The following is a 14,383-nucleotide window of genomic DNA, read 5'->3' on the forward strand; positions in this document are numbered from 1 at the left end:
GCAGTCTTGGAGGAGTTGTAAACACTGCCTACCACTCCCTGCTAGCTCAGCTCTGAGAAAGTCAGGGTGTTTACTAGTTTTTAAAGTATTATTATTATTATTTTTAATTAAAGGAAATTTCCTGGAAAACTGACATCTCAAAAAGAATATAACCCTTAGGGGGCACTGATTCCTCTTCTTCAGGAAGTATGGGGGGAGGGAGGTTGCCCTCTTGGCTGGCTCAGCTTCTCTCCCACAACCCCTCTTGGAGAAACCCTGTCTAAATACCCCCTTATTTTAGTCCTTGACCTGAAAATCCTTTCGCCTACAATTTGGACTATTAAGCAGCTATTTGCAGGCTCCAGCAGGCATCGGAATCACCAGAGGCAAATGTAAAAATGCAGATTCCTGGGCCCACCAGAGAGCGTCTGATTCAGCAGGTCTCCGGTGAAGCTGGGGGCGGGTGTTGGGGGTGCGGGGGGTGGGGGGTGGTGCGGTGGACACAGACGGTGCTAATCCTTGTCCAGTGATTATGATGGGGCTTGAGGGGCACTTGTCATTCCGAAGTCTTACCACGAGGGGGCGCCGCGGACCGAGCTAAGTGGTTACCCTTTGCGGTCTTGTTCCTCCCGACAGGCTGCTGTCCTCAGGACTTGCTGGTCAGACAACAGGCTAAGGGTGAGCCGTGTTCCGGTGGGCAGCTTCCGCAGGGAAGGAAGCCCGACGTCAGGAAAGAGGCTCGCAGTTGGCTGTGGGCACCTACCTGCGCCAGGCATTGCACCTTGGTTCTTGCGCACTTGGGTTCCGGAGCTCAGAGAGTCCAGTGTCCAGCCTGGAATCCGAATCAGCTTGTTCTGCTCTGGGATGCGCGGTTTCCCCAACCCTGAGCAAAGAGAGCATCCGTCGTTTAGATGGGAAAGCAGAGACCCAGACAGGGGCAAGGGCTTAGTGGCAGCTGCTCTGGCTGCCAGCCCACCCAGGGCTCTTTGTCCTGCTAGGGCTGGGGGCAGAGGGTGGACCCCAGGAAGTCCAGCTATGAGTCAGTTCTGAGTGCCCAGGGGACGGGACAGAGGCTGCTGGCCAGGGATAGATGCTGGCTGGTACCCCGCTTCCACAAATGTGGGTGGCCTTGGTGATTCAGTTTCCCTGTGTCTGCCTAGAGGGGGCCGGCCCTGGGCTGGGAGAGGGAGGAAGTGCTGGGAGTTAGGGAGGGACTATGGAGGGGCCTTAAGGGGCTCGGTGGTCCAACTCGTCTGGATGCTGAGGTCCCACGGAATAACTGTGGCCAGAGATCGGGTGGCCCCGAGACTGGTCCTGGGATGAGGGTCCCTGGGTGGGGGTCTTTGAAGATGCAGTCCCCGGTGAGGCTGGGGGTTTTATCGGGCTCCCTCAGAAAGGCACCTCATTGTCCCCGCACTGAATAGGTCTCTACGGGGGGCTTGCCTTGGCGCTGGATGTGGAGGGGCCTGATTCCCCACTGCTAGGGGAGAGGGGACAGGCAGCCTGGCCACTCCAGCTGGGGGGCTCTGCTGATGGAGGGACTGCTAGGCGGATGGAGGAGGGGCCGTGAGCGGGCGGCTTGGGGGAGGAGCGAGACATCCCTCCCGGCTCCGGGGGCGGGGCCTAGCCAGGGGCGGTGCTGGGGGCTCAGCTCAACTTTCCGGGTGGGGCGCGGGCGGTGGCGGTGGAGGCGGGGCCTAAGAGCGCGGGGCCTCGCCCGCGGGGCCGGCCGGGGCTGAAGCCTGGCTGGAGCTGCTGCGGGAGCCGGAGCCGCAGCCGCAGCCGCAGCCGCAGCCGCAGCCGCAGCCCGAGCCGCCGGGAGCCGGAGCCGCCGGGAGCCGGAGCCGCCGGGAGCCGGAGCCGGAGCTGGAGCGCAGGCCCCTGCCGGAGCCTAGTCTAGCCGAGCTCGTCGCGGAGCATCGGCCTGAACGCGGGCCGGTGTGTCAGCTAGCCGCTGGGCCTGGGCGCACTGTCGGAGGAAGCGAGCCGCGACCACCGGGCACCACCGGGAGTCGGTGCCCGGATCGCCCCTGCCAGGCCTGGGCCCGGCCTGAACGAGCAGTAGGTCGCGGGGTCTGGACCGAAGAGGAAAAGGAACGAGGATTCCATCTAATCGTGGAGTGGGCTTAAAAGCGGGAAGAAGAGTGGAGACTTCACGTGGGACCGCGCAGAGGTGCCTGCAGCTTACTAGGCCAGGCTTGAGCACCGGACAGCCTGGCATGCCAGCCGCTCGGCCGGGGTTCTGCCCTGCCTGAGCCAGGAGCACCGCATAGCTCCTGGACCTTGGCTGGCACAGGCCTAGCACAAGAAGCAGTGCTCTCACCTGTCTGAGGAACTGTGCTTGGGCCTGGCCCAGAGTGGGACTCTTCGGTGGCCCAGAGCTGGTCACTGGGGAGCCGTCCTCCTGCCCCGGACCCACTGGTACGGATGTGTCGCTGCCCGCTGGAGCACCATGACGGCAGGATGACCTCAGCGGAGGCAGTGGCTAGTGGTGCTCGGGGGGCTGGGTCCCCCGAGTGGCCGCCCGACACCCCCCAGGCCCTCGGGCGGCCTGGCCGGGCCCGGGTGGCCGTGGCAGCACTGGTGTGGCTGCTGGCAGGGGCCAGCATGTCAAGCCTCAACAAGTGGATCTTCACTGTGCACGGCTTCGGACGGCCCCTGCTGCTCTCCTCGCTACACATGCTGGCAGCGGCCTTGGCGTGCCGCTGGGGGGCACAGCGCCCCATGCCCCACCGCACTCGCCTCCAAGTGCTGCTGCTCAGCCTCACCTTCGGCACCTCGATGGCCTGTGGCAACGTGGGCCTGAGCGCTGTGCCCCTGGACCTGGCACAGCTGGCCACCACCACCACGCCACTGATCACGCTGGCCCTGTCCGCGCTGCTGCTCGGCCGGCGCCACCACCCGCTGCAGTTTGCCGCCATGGGCCCACTCTGCCTGGGCGCCGCCTGCAGCCTGGCCGGGGAGCTCCGGACACTGCCCGCTGGCTGTGGCTTCCTGCTGGCTGCCACCTGCCTCCGCGGCCTCAAGTCCATCCAGCAGAGTGAGTGCCTGGGTCACGGGCTGAGAAGGTGGGGATTGGGGTGGGGGTGTGGCCTGGATGGCCCTGTGAGGGGTATGGCTGTTATCCCATCTTCCAGATGAAGAAACTGAGGTTCGTGACTTTGGAGGAGGCAGTAACTGAGGCTCGGTAAAGGACCGACAGCTCAGAGAATTCCAGGCCCCAAACTTAGCTCTAGACCCCAGCCGATATTTAATAATAGTTGCCATTGATCCGTGTCTCATGTTTTGTCAAGCCTTTTATCTCACTGGATCTCCATACTGCCCTGATGAAGGAAGTCACTCAGTTGTCCCCGTTGACAGGTAGAGACTTGCCCAGGGTCATGTGGCTAGTGAGCAGCAGAGGCAAGATCTGAACCCAGGCAGTCGGACTCCGTGCTGTCCAAGTGATGTGGCGTAAGGCTGTGGACCCTGAAGGAGAACTGATAGTGGGGACTCAGGAGAGGGGAAAGAGGGCGAGACCTTGAGCTGGGATTTGGAAGCTGAGGGGTTTGGCTAAGTCTGGGAAGGACTGATGTTTACTGGGAGCTGCAGTGTAACAGTCCCCATGCTCCGCGTTGACCTTGAATCGCCATGGCAACCACCACCTTCATTCTCATTTGATAGCCCATGGAACTGAGACCTAGAGGTTCATGATTTGTCCCAGGTGACCTCACTTCTGAAGAAAGGAGACAGGGGGCCCTGGGCAGAAGGTGAGGTGGAGGCTCCAGGCCTAGACCCTGCTAAATCACTGGGTCTGAGGGTAGAGGATGCCTTCCCCTCTGTCTCCTCAAGGGGCATCTGAGTCACTGTCCCCACCCTCTCTCTGCCTCAACCTAAGGGAGATGTGGGGGAAGGCAGGGTGCCCACTTGGGGTGGGGAGGCCTGGGATCCAACCACGTGTTTGCTCATACTTGCTGGTCAACCTTGGGCAGATCTGGGTCTTATCTGGGCCTCAGTCTCCCTATCTGTTCAGAGGAGGAGGGTTGGAGTTGATGGAGTCCCAGGGGCCCCGTGCTCTCTCCCCCTTCCAGCTCTGAGATCTGTGACCTAGGCCTGGGAGAATGAGGAGGGGTCTTCAAGGGTGCTAGGCTGGGGTTGGGGGCAGCCTGCAGGCAAGGGAAGGTAGATGTCAGAGCTCAGCCCTGCCCTGGCATCTTCCCCATCCTCCTGGGCCCTGAGGCATGGTCAAAGCTCCGTGCTATTTTTGCCCTTGGGTTACATGAGAGCTGGTGACTGAGCTTGGGCCTGAGCTCTGGGCATGAGGCGGTAGTGGGAAACCTGACCTCTTTCCCCCCGACCCCCACCCCACCTCACCCCACCCCAGCAGGGTCACAGGGCTGGGAAGACCCCAGCCTTCAGGCCCACAGCACACCTGCTTCTCACCCAGCCCTCAGGCGCGAAACAGCAGGTGCCTGGCATTGATCTGTTTCTTGGCTTCTGCCAGCTTCCTCCTTCTCTCCCGAGTGTCAACCGCCTGGCCCTCAAGGTGGGTTGGGTGCTTCCTCCAGGCTCCCACAGTACCCTCTGTTTCCCCTGTCACAGCTCTGATGTCCTGTATTGTAGATACTTGGTTACCTGTCTGCATCCCATCAGACAGGAGGGCTGAGAGGGCATGGACTGGCTTTGGGCATCTCCATGTCCCCCAGCACCTGGCCTGAGGCCTGGCACAGGCAAGTACTCCTTCAGTGGGTGGGTTATTAATGGCTCTGATAGCAGAATTGGCAGGCTGGTTAAGGTACATGGCTCAGGGTGCTAAGCAGGGAGCTTAGGAGGCTGGAGGCCCCACCAACCGAGATGGGAGCCTGGCAGAGATGGGGAGGAACAGACCGGAGCCAGGAAGTGAGGTGAGTTTTGGATAAGAGGAGGTTTCTACTTCCAGGGGTTCCAGATTCAGACTAGAGTGTAAATGGTAGGCTGAGAGCAGACTGCATGGAGTAAGGGTAAGAGTCCAGGAAGAGGAGCACCCAGGCAGCCATGGGCAGGGCCAGTCTCTTCCTTCCTATCTGGGCCACTTGCAGGCCCAGGGTGGGGCTACGCTCCCAGAGAGGCTGGGAAGAGGGGTGCCAGCTTGCTGAACTTGCTTTCAGCTGTACCCACCTGCATCAGAGAGCAGCCTGACCTGATCCCTGCCTGAGTTCTCAGGCTGGTGGGGAGATGCACTCAGAGGCAGAGACTACAAGGGCAGAAGAAAAGTTCTAGAGCCAAGGTGGGCACAGGTGTGGTCGGGGCCAGTTTTCTTCTTCCTGGGGAGACCAGAGGAGAGAGCATTCTGGGAGTGGGAGGCACGCCTTGCCAGGGCCCGGGTGGCAGCCGGCAGGAGCAGCGTGGGGGATCATGACAGCTGCCGTGGCGAGCAGTCACTGCCGGGCACCAGACCCTGAGCTCAGCACCTCGCACGCTCCTGTGAGGGCGGTGTTGTTACACACGAGGAGATGAGACCTAGAGTGACTTGTGTGATATCACACAGCTGGTGACAGAGCAAAGATGGGCTAAGCCAGCAGCCATAGGAACAGAGGGTCTAGAGAACGTTTGTCTGTCTGTGGCGGAAGCCTAGGTGTGTTCAGATGCTGAAACAAAATTGCCTTTAGAGAAGGAGAGGTTGAAATGGAGGGTTTGGTGGGGCTAGCCGGGGAGGGGTCATTAAGGAGGCAGGACCATAGGCTGGCATTTGGGGGCCCTGAGTGGGGCGAGTGGCCTGAGGCAGAGGATCACTGCTCTTTCCCTGGGCTGCACGGAGGGCAGGCAGAGGGCTGGGTCGGGATGCAGAATGGGCACAAGGGGCTGGGGGTGGTGGGGAGGTTAGGACCTTCCTGCCTGGCTACCTCACGGCAGCCACTGGGGCCATGGGAGAGAGAGAGGGGCCTTCTGGAAGGGTCACCTTAGAGGCAGTGAAGTTCACCTAAACACCTTCCAATGATGGGACCTTTAACGTACAAGCCACACGCCGCTTGTAATAGTGCTAAATTTGGAGTGAAGGAGCAGGAAGCATTCCAATTATCTGTTCATTTCTAGAAATGCTTGAGCTGGAGGGACTGTTGCCTAGAGAACAAAGCCAAAACATCAAAATGAAATTGAGAGAGAAATACGGTTTTCCTATTCTGGCCTATGAGTAAGCACCCCTGTGGCTCTTTGGAAAGCGTGTGTCAGAAAATGCACAGAGGCTCCCAGAGCCCTGGGAGGGGGCCTCCATCGGTTACTCATCTCTCTCCACTAAAGCTAGGAGAAGGCCCCAGAACATCGTCACCAGCGTGCACACACTGTCATTTGACCCGAGCGGTGTCTGACTTTGATGATGGGCACTGCTTCCTTTGTGAACAGCTGGGTGGTAACATGTATAAGCATAGACTCACACACACACACACACACAGACACACGCACACATTCACACATATGCAAGCTGGTAGGATCCTCTCTTTCCTTGCAAAACTAAAAGCTTTCCTCTTCGTCCTGGATTCATCTCGACAAGCCTTAGTGTTGGTAGCAAAAGATGCTGATGATCAGTTATGAACAGTGAGTGACAGCCAAGTGCAAACAATGACTTTCTTGTTGTCTTCCCGTCATCCCAGGGTCATAAGTGAATGAAGCAATGAATGAACTCGCCACTTGACTCCAATTTATTATTGTAAAACTCTTTTTTTTTTTTTTTTTGCTAGGAGGTGGCAGAGCTGGGACCTTCTGTTGGCCCGTCTGTTGCTATGGTGGTGGGCACTGCAGTGTGGGGTAGTGGGTGGGTGGGTAAGGACTGAAATCAAGAAAGGTGGATCAGGGTCACTTGGCACAGGGCCTTCCAAGCTGGTTAAGAACCTAGGATATTTTTCTCCGGGGCCTGGGGAGCCCCCGAAGACTTTTTGTTTTTTGGTTTTTTTTTTGAGCCACATTTCATGTTTATTGATCGTTTGGCTATCACAAGCAGCTTATTGTTTGAGGCTGCGGAAGGCAGTTTGAAGTGGATGATAACAGACTTATTTATTTACCTTTTTACATTTAGTGAGTACTTACCTTACAAAGTCTTGATAAGTGTCATCTATTTTAATATTTACAACAACGCTGCGAATGAGGTGTTATCACCCAATTCTGCAGGTGATACGGAGGGTAAGTGCCAGGTCATAGCCGGTCAGGAGCGGACGCAGGTCGCAGGCTAGGTGGTGTGCCTGGATTCTTGACTGTCATGTTACAGAGCAGGAGCCACTAATTCTGCCTGAGGGACTGGGCCAGGCTTCCGGGGTGATGGGCCCCCGAGCCCCTGCCAGGTCGGCCAGTGGGGTGGGGGTCGTCTCCCTCGGGGTGCTGATGGCTGCCGTCCTGCTTGCAGGTGCCCTGTTGCAGGAGGAGAGTCTGGACGCGGTGACCCTGCTGTATGCCACCTCGCTGCCCAGCTTCTGCCTGCTGGCGGGTGCGGCCCTGGTGCTGGAGGCCGGTGTGGCCCCGCCGCCCGCCCCCGCCAGCTCCCAGCTCTGGGCCTGCATCCTGCTCAGCTGCCTGCTGTCCGTGCTCTACAACTTGGCCAGCTTCTCCCTGCTGGCTCTCACCTCCGCCCTCACCGTCCACGTCCTGGGCAACCTCACTGTTGTGGGCAACCTCGTCCTGTCCCGACTCCTGTTTGGCAGCCACCTCAGTGCCCTCAGCTATGTGGGCATTGCACTCACCCTTTCAGGAATGTTCCTTTACCACAACTGCGAGCTCGTGGCCTCCTGGGCTGCCCGCCGGGGCTTCTGGAGGAGGGGTCGGACTGGCAAAGGTCTTTGAGACCTAGGGGAACACTTGGGCTCTCTGGGACAGCCCCAGCCTGAATCCAACCTTGGCCAGTGGCCATGGGAAAAGCAGAGAGCAGGCAGCCACTGGGGCCATGGGAGAAAGAGAGGGGCCTTCTGGAAGGGCCACCTTGGAGGCTGGAATGGGGATTCCTGGAGAGAACCACCTCCTGTCCCTTGCCTGCCTCTAACCACAGACCTCACTCACCACTGGATGGTGGGTCTAGACCTAGCACAGGCACTGTGCTTCTTGGACTGATTGTTAGGATGAGCATCAATCTCCAAAAATTGCTGGCCAAACTTTGAAAACCTCACCATGTTCTGATGACGACGATGATGATTCTTGGCGATTGCACAATCCTTCCTCCAGGAAGTGGGGGAGGCAGCTAGGGGGCCCAGGGAAAGGCTTCTTTGTTGCTGGGATCCCCTGGGGATTGGGGTCATCTGTGCCAACTCTAGGCAGCTGCTGTAGCCTCACCCCTGGGCCCCCCAATTTTGGGTCTTCCATCCTCAAATAAACTATTTTTGCTTGTATACCTGTGTCATTCCTCAGAGTGACAGCCGAGGAGATATAGGGAGAGCTCTGGGCCCACTGGCTGCTAGCTGCCCACCCAGAAATGAGGACATCCTCCCTTACCCATCATGGCCTGTCTGGGTCCCCTTCTCTAACTGGCCAGGCCACCATTGCTCACATTCTGCATGGTGGCAATGGCTTCCTCCCTGCTCTGCTCTGGCTTCTCTACTCCACCTTCCACATAGCCCCCGAAGGTTCTTTCTAAAACACACACCTTCTGGGGCTCTATACTGCTCCTGGGACAAAGTCAGAACTAACTGCCCCAGACCACAAGACCATCAGGATCTGGCCCCTGCGGCCTCACCAGGTTCCTGTCTCGCTTCTCTCCTTGGGCTCCACCTTCCATCCTCACCGACTTCTTTCAGGCACCTGGCCCAGGAAGGACAGGCGCAGAGTTTCCTGGCCCTGGCCTCCATCTAGGCTGGCCTTTTGAAGGGGAAGTGGGCCCAGGCTGAGTCACTCACTACCCACCCTGCCCGTGACTCAGAGATGCCGCTGGCCCAGCCCTGTCCCTGTGCAGCCTGGGCATTTCCAGCCTCCACTCTGAGGCTTGGCCAGACAAGACAGATTAGATGTCTTTGGGTGGGCAGAGCCGCACCAGTATTCAGGACCCTTTCTCTTTCCAGGGAGTCCCCCTGCCAGAGTAGGAGCCTCCCTGCAGCACCCTCACTGTGGCTCCTGGAACCCCATGGAATGCTTGGCTGAAGGGTGAGCCTACCCCAGCCCCCAAACCCTATCAGATCAGAGCCAGCCCTTGGTGGTTGTGGGGGCAGAGGGCAGGGGTGAATCGGAGCTGTGCTTGACCTTGGGGCTGGCTTGTCACCAGACTCAGGACTCTCCAGCATTGAGGAGATTCCCTCAAGGTCATGTTTAAAGCCCTCCCTATCAGAAAACCCGGGTTTGTATCCTGGCCCCCTTTCTCACAGTGTGACCTGTTTGGTCTCTCTTGGTGTCACAGTGTCATTGGGAGTGGGCAGTAAGGATTGCTGGAATAACCGGTAGGAAGGGCTTGGTGGGTGATTTCCATCACAGGCCACTGCCCCTCTAGGCTCTCCCTCTTACGAGTTGATTGCCTCAGGCAAGTCGCTCCACCTCTCCAGGCCTCAATCTTTGTACCCAGTCCCTGCAGGGAAGCCTTGTCCTCAGGAGAACAGATGTCACCTTCCTTGGGAAGCTCTTTCCTACCCCTACCTCTGCCCTGCTCCATGCAAAGCAGAGTCGAGAGCCACAGCTAAAGGTCACCCCAGTTCCTTGCACTCAGGCTGGGCACTGAGCACATCCCACTGTCAGAACTAGTGTATCACTTCTCTTCCCCACCAGCCTGGCCTCTGGCAAGGGCCAAGACAGCTGTCCTGCTCACCACTGTCTCCCCAGCACCAGCACGGGGCCTGCTATGGACAGAGTAGGTAGAAGAGAATACTAGTCAAGAACAGGGGTCAGACCTGGGTCCAAACCCCAGCTCTGGCGTTGTCTAAGCTGTGTGACTCCAGGCAACGGCCTTCTCCTCCTGTGCCTCTGTGTGTTAAGTGGGGGCAGCAGTAGAACGGAACCCTGGCTAGCTTGGGGAGGGGGCTGCAGTGGGCTAATGTGTGGCAAGTGCTTAGCAATAGTGCCTGAAACCTAATAGGTCCTCAAGAAATGTTAGCAGACTGACTCACAACAGAACTAACAGAATTCCTAGTTCCTTCCCAAGGCTTTTCATACTAGCCACTTCCCTCCCCCCCAACCTTCCACTGCACGGTGAGCCCCTTCCCCCGCCCCCCACCCTGGGGGCTTGCTCTTAGAGCACAGTGGGAGGGCTGCCCCAGCTCCCACCCCCTTGCCCTGCTTTGGAGGAAGCTGGGGATCTGGGTCTGTGCTGGGCATCCTGCCATTGTGGATTCAGAACAAAGCCCCTGCCTTGTCTCAGCCCCAGCTGCGAGGGGGCCCCTTCCCAGCCACCCCAGGGGGCCCTTGGATTGTCATTCCAGGGGCCAGAGCAAACAAGGGCTCTTCTTCCTCTCTGCTCTGTTCCCAAATCAGCTCAGGGATGCCAGAAACTCCACCATCGCACTGCCCCAGCTCACTTGCCAGTACTTCCTGGAAAGAACATACTATACAATGGAGAGCCATGGGAGAGGCTTTGAGCAGGCAAGAGCCATGATGTTGAACACACATTTCTTGAGAGTGGCCCTTTAGTTTGGTCTGGATCCTATGTGGAGGGGAAATGGAAGGGGAAATTGACAGGAGGTAGAGAGATCAGGGAAGAGGTATTGTGGTCCAGAGGACAGTGGGGACAGTGTTGTGGGCACAGTGCAGAGTACCATCAGCTGTATAGATTTGGGGTAACAAATTATCCCCAAACATTACGGCTTAAAGCAACACACATGAATTATCTGACAGTTTCTGTGGATTGGGTATTTGGGAGTGGCTTAGTGGAATAGTTCTGGATGTCGCCCAGGGCTGCGGGCTGAAGGCTTGACTGGGGCGGGAGGGTCCACTTCCAAGATGAGTCATCCACACGGCTGTTGGCAGGAGGCCTCGCTTCCTTGCCACGTGGGCCTCTCCACAGTGTCCTTAAGACATGGTAGTTGGCTTCTCTCAAAATGAGTGATAAAGAGAGCAAAAAGCCATAATATCCTTTGTGACCCAATTTCAAAAGTCACACTCATTTCTCTAATATCTTCATTTATTATTTAACTCTAATACTGTCATTTCTCTGATATCTTAGGTCAACCCTATCCAGTATGGGCCCTCCCACCTTGGCTACCCTAAGGACATGAATACCAAGAAGAGGGGATCTTTGAGGTCAGCTCAGGCTGGCTACCACATCAGTGAGTGTTTGTTGAGTGAGAGATTGAGGAGGACACAGCTTGGGGCCACGGGGAATGAGTCCGGGAGTCTCCTGCTCCAGATGGGATTTTGTTGGCTGCACCTCTGTGTCCTCCCGGATACAGTACTATAGGATCCTGCCCACAGTGGGCACTTGGCAAGTGGCAAGTGGAGGCCGCTTTCTTTGCTCCCCACTCACAGACAGGAGAAGGCCTGGGCTCCTTGGTCTGGTATTTAAAGCCCTGGATGCTCTGCTATCTCCAAGCCCACTCCCCGTGATTCTTCCAGCTAGATGAGGCTACCCCTGCTCCCTGTGCCTGATGGAACCTTCCAGTATCTAGTCATCCTTCTGCCCACTCATCATGTGCCCCTCCCTCCTTCTCTAAGCACTGCCAGCATCCCAGCTGGGTAGATTCTGGTGCAGCAGTGCCTGCTGCCTCGACGGGGCATTGCTCTTTGTACGTAAATTTTCTTTGGCGTAAGAACCCTGTCTGTGCATCTTATGCTGGAGCCCAATATCAAACAAGCCAAAGCTGAGGCACCTTAGCTGAATGAGGAAACCCCTTACCCCTGAGACACCTCTGCCAAATTTCCCATGAACCCTGTTTGAAAGCCACAAATCTAGTTCAATCCTTGTCATACGTATGAGGCAACTGAAGCCCAAAGAGGAGGAAGAACCAAGATGATTCGCTTCATCTGTTCAGGCTGCTGTAACAAGATGCCACAGGCTGGGTGGCTTATAAACAGAAATTTATTTCTCACAGTGCTGGAGGCTGGATGTCTGAGGTCAGGGTCCCAGCACAGTTGGGTGCGGGGCCTCTTCTGGGTCACTTTTTTGTATTCTTACACGGCAGATGGGGCAACTAGCTCTCTGGGGCCTCTTTTACAAGGACATGAATCCCATTCATGATGGGTACACTCTCATGACCTCATGACCCCCCAAAGCCCCTACCTCCGAATACCATCATCTTGGGCATTAGGTTTTCAACATATGAATTTCAAATATTCAGACCATAGCAAAAATCTGATGCAAAGGGGGAACAGCAGGGCTAGGGCTTTATCTGCGAATTTTGGGGATTCTGCCATTTCCTGCTCCGACCTCTGCTCTAGAGAACAGAGCCAGGGTGTGAAGTTATAGAGGTATGTATGGGCTGGCCCAGGTTCATAGGGAGTGTCTGCCACAGAAGTTGCCAGGCGGGTATCTCCCAGCTCAGGCAGCAAAACATTTTTTTTTGTCTTCAGGGAAAAGCATTACAAATGTTTTGCCACGGGGAAGTCTAGAAACATTTGCGGCAAGAGGCTTTTACAGATGTTGAAAGCTTTCTGCTTTGGGGTGTCTCCTGGCACCTCTGAGAGGTGGGCAGGATGGTGATTTACTCCGGGTCCTCTGAGAAGCAGACACCAAGGTGGAAAGAAAAGTGCAAGGGTTTTATGAGGGCAAACGTCTGTGAGAGAAAATGGGAAGGGAGCTGGGAAGGCTAGGAGACCTGTCAGACCATGATGTAAGACTCTGAGTGGAGAGAGGGGAGGAAGGTTGGGTGGACACATTTCTGACCATGCTGCGGTCTAAGGAAGGTTCAGCATGGCCATCAGAGCTCTTGAGGCAAAGAAGGCAACCAGAAGAGCCCCACGTCTCCCAGGAATGGGTCTGCCTTAGTATCCCTGCTGTGCTCAGGGAAGTCTAGCCTCAGCATAAACATGGTGATAGATTTCACACTGCCGTTGGTCAGTTTTACTTTCTGTAATTGGAGGTCTGTGGGACACATCCTTAGGGTCACCACAGATGCCACTGTGACTCCCATTTTACGGAATCGGCAGAATTCCAGAAAAATTCCAGGGTCTGCCTGAAGTCGCAAGGCAGGATGAAAATCCACCTTTTGACTCTCTTTCAGGCTTCTTAAGTGATACAGATCCTAAATCCAGAGGTGAAGGTGGATGGATTCTTAGGGCATTTGGATGTAACATCCCAGGATACAGGTAAGCAGGGTCAAGAGCTACCTGTCCTTGGGGTCTGTAATGAGATCACCCTTTTTACAGAGGTTGTTCAGGGAAATCCCCAGGGCCACTAGCGTGTCACTATTTCTCTGACAGGGTATTATGAACTTCACAGAAACTTCTTAAACCAAATTGAATTTTTTCATTTATCATAAAGAAAGAAATTCTGGACTTTTAAAGTGGGAAAGTTAAAGGTTCATAAAATCACAGAGACCTGGAATCCCTGCTCCAAGCCAGGAGGTTGGGCTGTGAGAATCATTTCATTCTTCCCTGTTACAGGATTATGGTAAAGCTCCAATATGACCTTTGCCTAGGTTGTTTGAGTAAAGGGCTACCGAGTCTGAAGGAACAGAGTGAACTATTTGGGAAAAGGGGACCCTCTCAAGAGCCCTCAATCTCAGCCTCTTCCACTTAGTATATGAAATCTTGATCCTACCACAACCAATTCAGAAAATTAAAAAGAATAATTTTAAAAAGGAGGATCCAAAATTAGATTTCAACTATGAAAAAAAGTGCATGAAAGGAAATAGACCACTATACCAAAATATTGACTTGGTTATCAAGATAGTCTTGTAGATGGACCATATTTGTTTTCCTTTTTCCACAAACGGGCATGTATCTTTAAAAATAAATTTCTTGGGGTTCCAGTTCTGAGTAAGATAGAGTAAGCATCATCTGTCCTTCCCCCAAATGCAACTAAAAACGCTGGACCGAATGGAGCAGCTCTCTGAGGACTCGGAAAACGAAATGGTAGCAGGTGGTTTGGGGAAGGGAATCAGAACTTGAAGTATAAACAATCTGGCGGTGAGCTTCCTGTTTTGTTTTTTTGTTCCTGTATCTCCTGGCCTGGTCTCAAAGTGTGCCTCCTGGAACTGTGCACTGGGCATGGAAGAAAAAACTCCAAGAAGCCCTGTCTTCCTGGTCTGAGGAGTAGAAAGGAGGGCCCCTTAAGGACAAAGTAAGGGAAATCTTTTTTTTTTTTTTTTCCCCTTTTCTCTTCTTTTGCCCTGCCTGCAGGCAAACCTCATGCTCAAGTTAAAACTCAGGGCAGCAGCAAAGTCAATGGCAATGGCAGCTGGGAAATCACCTAAAATTCTGAGGGGAATCCTCTCAGACCAAAAGAACTGTGGCCTGAAAAGAGTGTATGGAGGGAGGGAGTGTGGGGCAGGGGATGGAATTCCTAATGCCTTTTCTCTCTTCATCCTGTCACTTGGCTCCAGAGCAGACCCAGTCG

General features: G+C 55.5%; 1 protein-coding gene across 2 annotated transcripts; it reads left to right on the forward strand.

The window, feature by feature from the left end:
* Positions 1-465: 465 nt before the first annotated feature.
* Positions 466-8,303, forward strand: SLC35E4 (solute carrier family 35 member E4). Of its 2 annotated transcripts, XM_064578682.1 has the most exons (3): positions 466-3,019; positions 7,331-7,390; positions 7,460-8,303. In XM_064578682.1, the coding sequence occupies exons 1-3, from the start codon at positions 2,407-2,409 to the stop codon at positions 7,762-7,764; spliced, it is 978 nt and encodes a 325-aa protein (XP_064434752.1). In that variant the 5' UTR covers positions 466-2,406; the 3' UTR covers positions 7,765-8,303. The 2 variants fall into 2 exon arrangements, with proteins under 2 accessions (XP_064434752.1, XP_045743270.1); XM_045887314.3 differs by having other exon boundaries at positions 470-3,019; positions 7,331-8,303.
* Positions 8,304-14,383: the final 6,080 nt, after the last annotated feature.

Source organism: Mirounga angustirostris, unplaced genomic scaffold (genome assembly GCF_029215605.1).
Source record: "Mirounga angustirostris isolate CCGP_5_RB_7025 unplaced genomic scaffold, mMirAng1.0.hap1 SCAF_14, whole genome shotgun sequence".
NCBI classification, from domain to species: Eukaryota; Metazoa; Chordata; class Mammalia; order Carnivora; family Phocidae; genus Mirounga; species Mirounga angustirostris.

What these genes read in the sequence shown, in the direction of transcription:
- SLC35E4 (XM_045887314.3), top strand. Translation starts at nt 2,407, where the DNA reads ATGTGTCGCTGCCCGCTGGAGCACCATGACGGCAGGATGACCTCAGCG. An exon ending in CCTCAAGTCCATCCAGCAGA is followed by an intron (nt 3,020 to 7,330) that starts GTGAGTGCCTGG and finishes TCCTGCTTGCAG; the next exon opens with GTGCCCTGTTGCAGGAGGAG.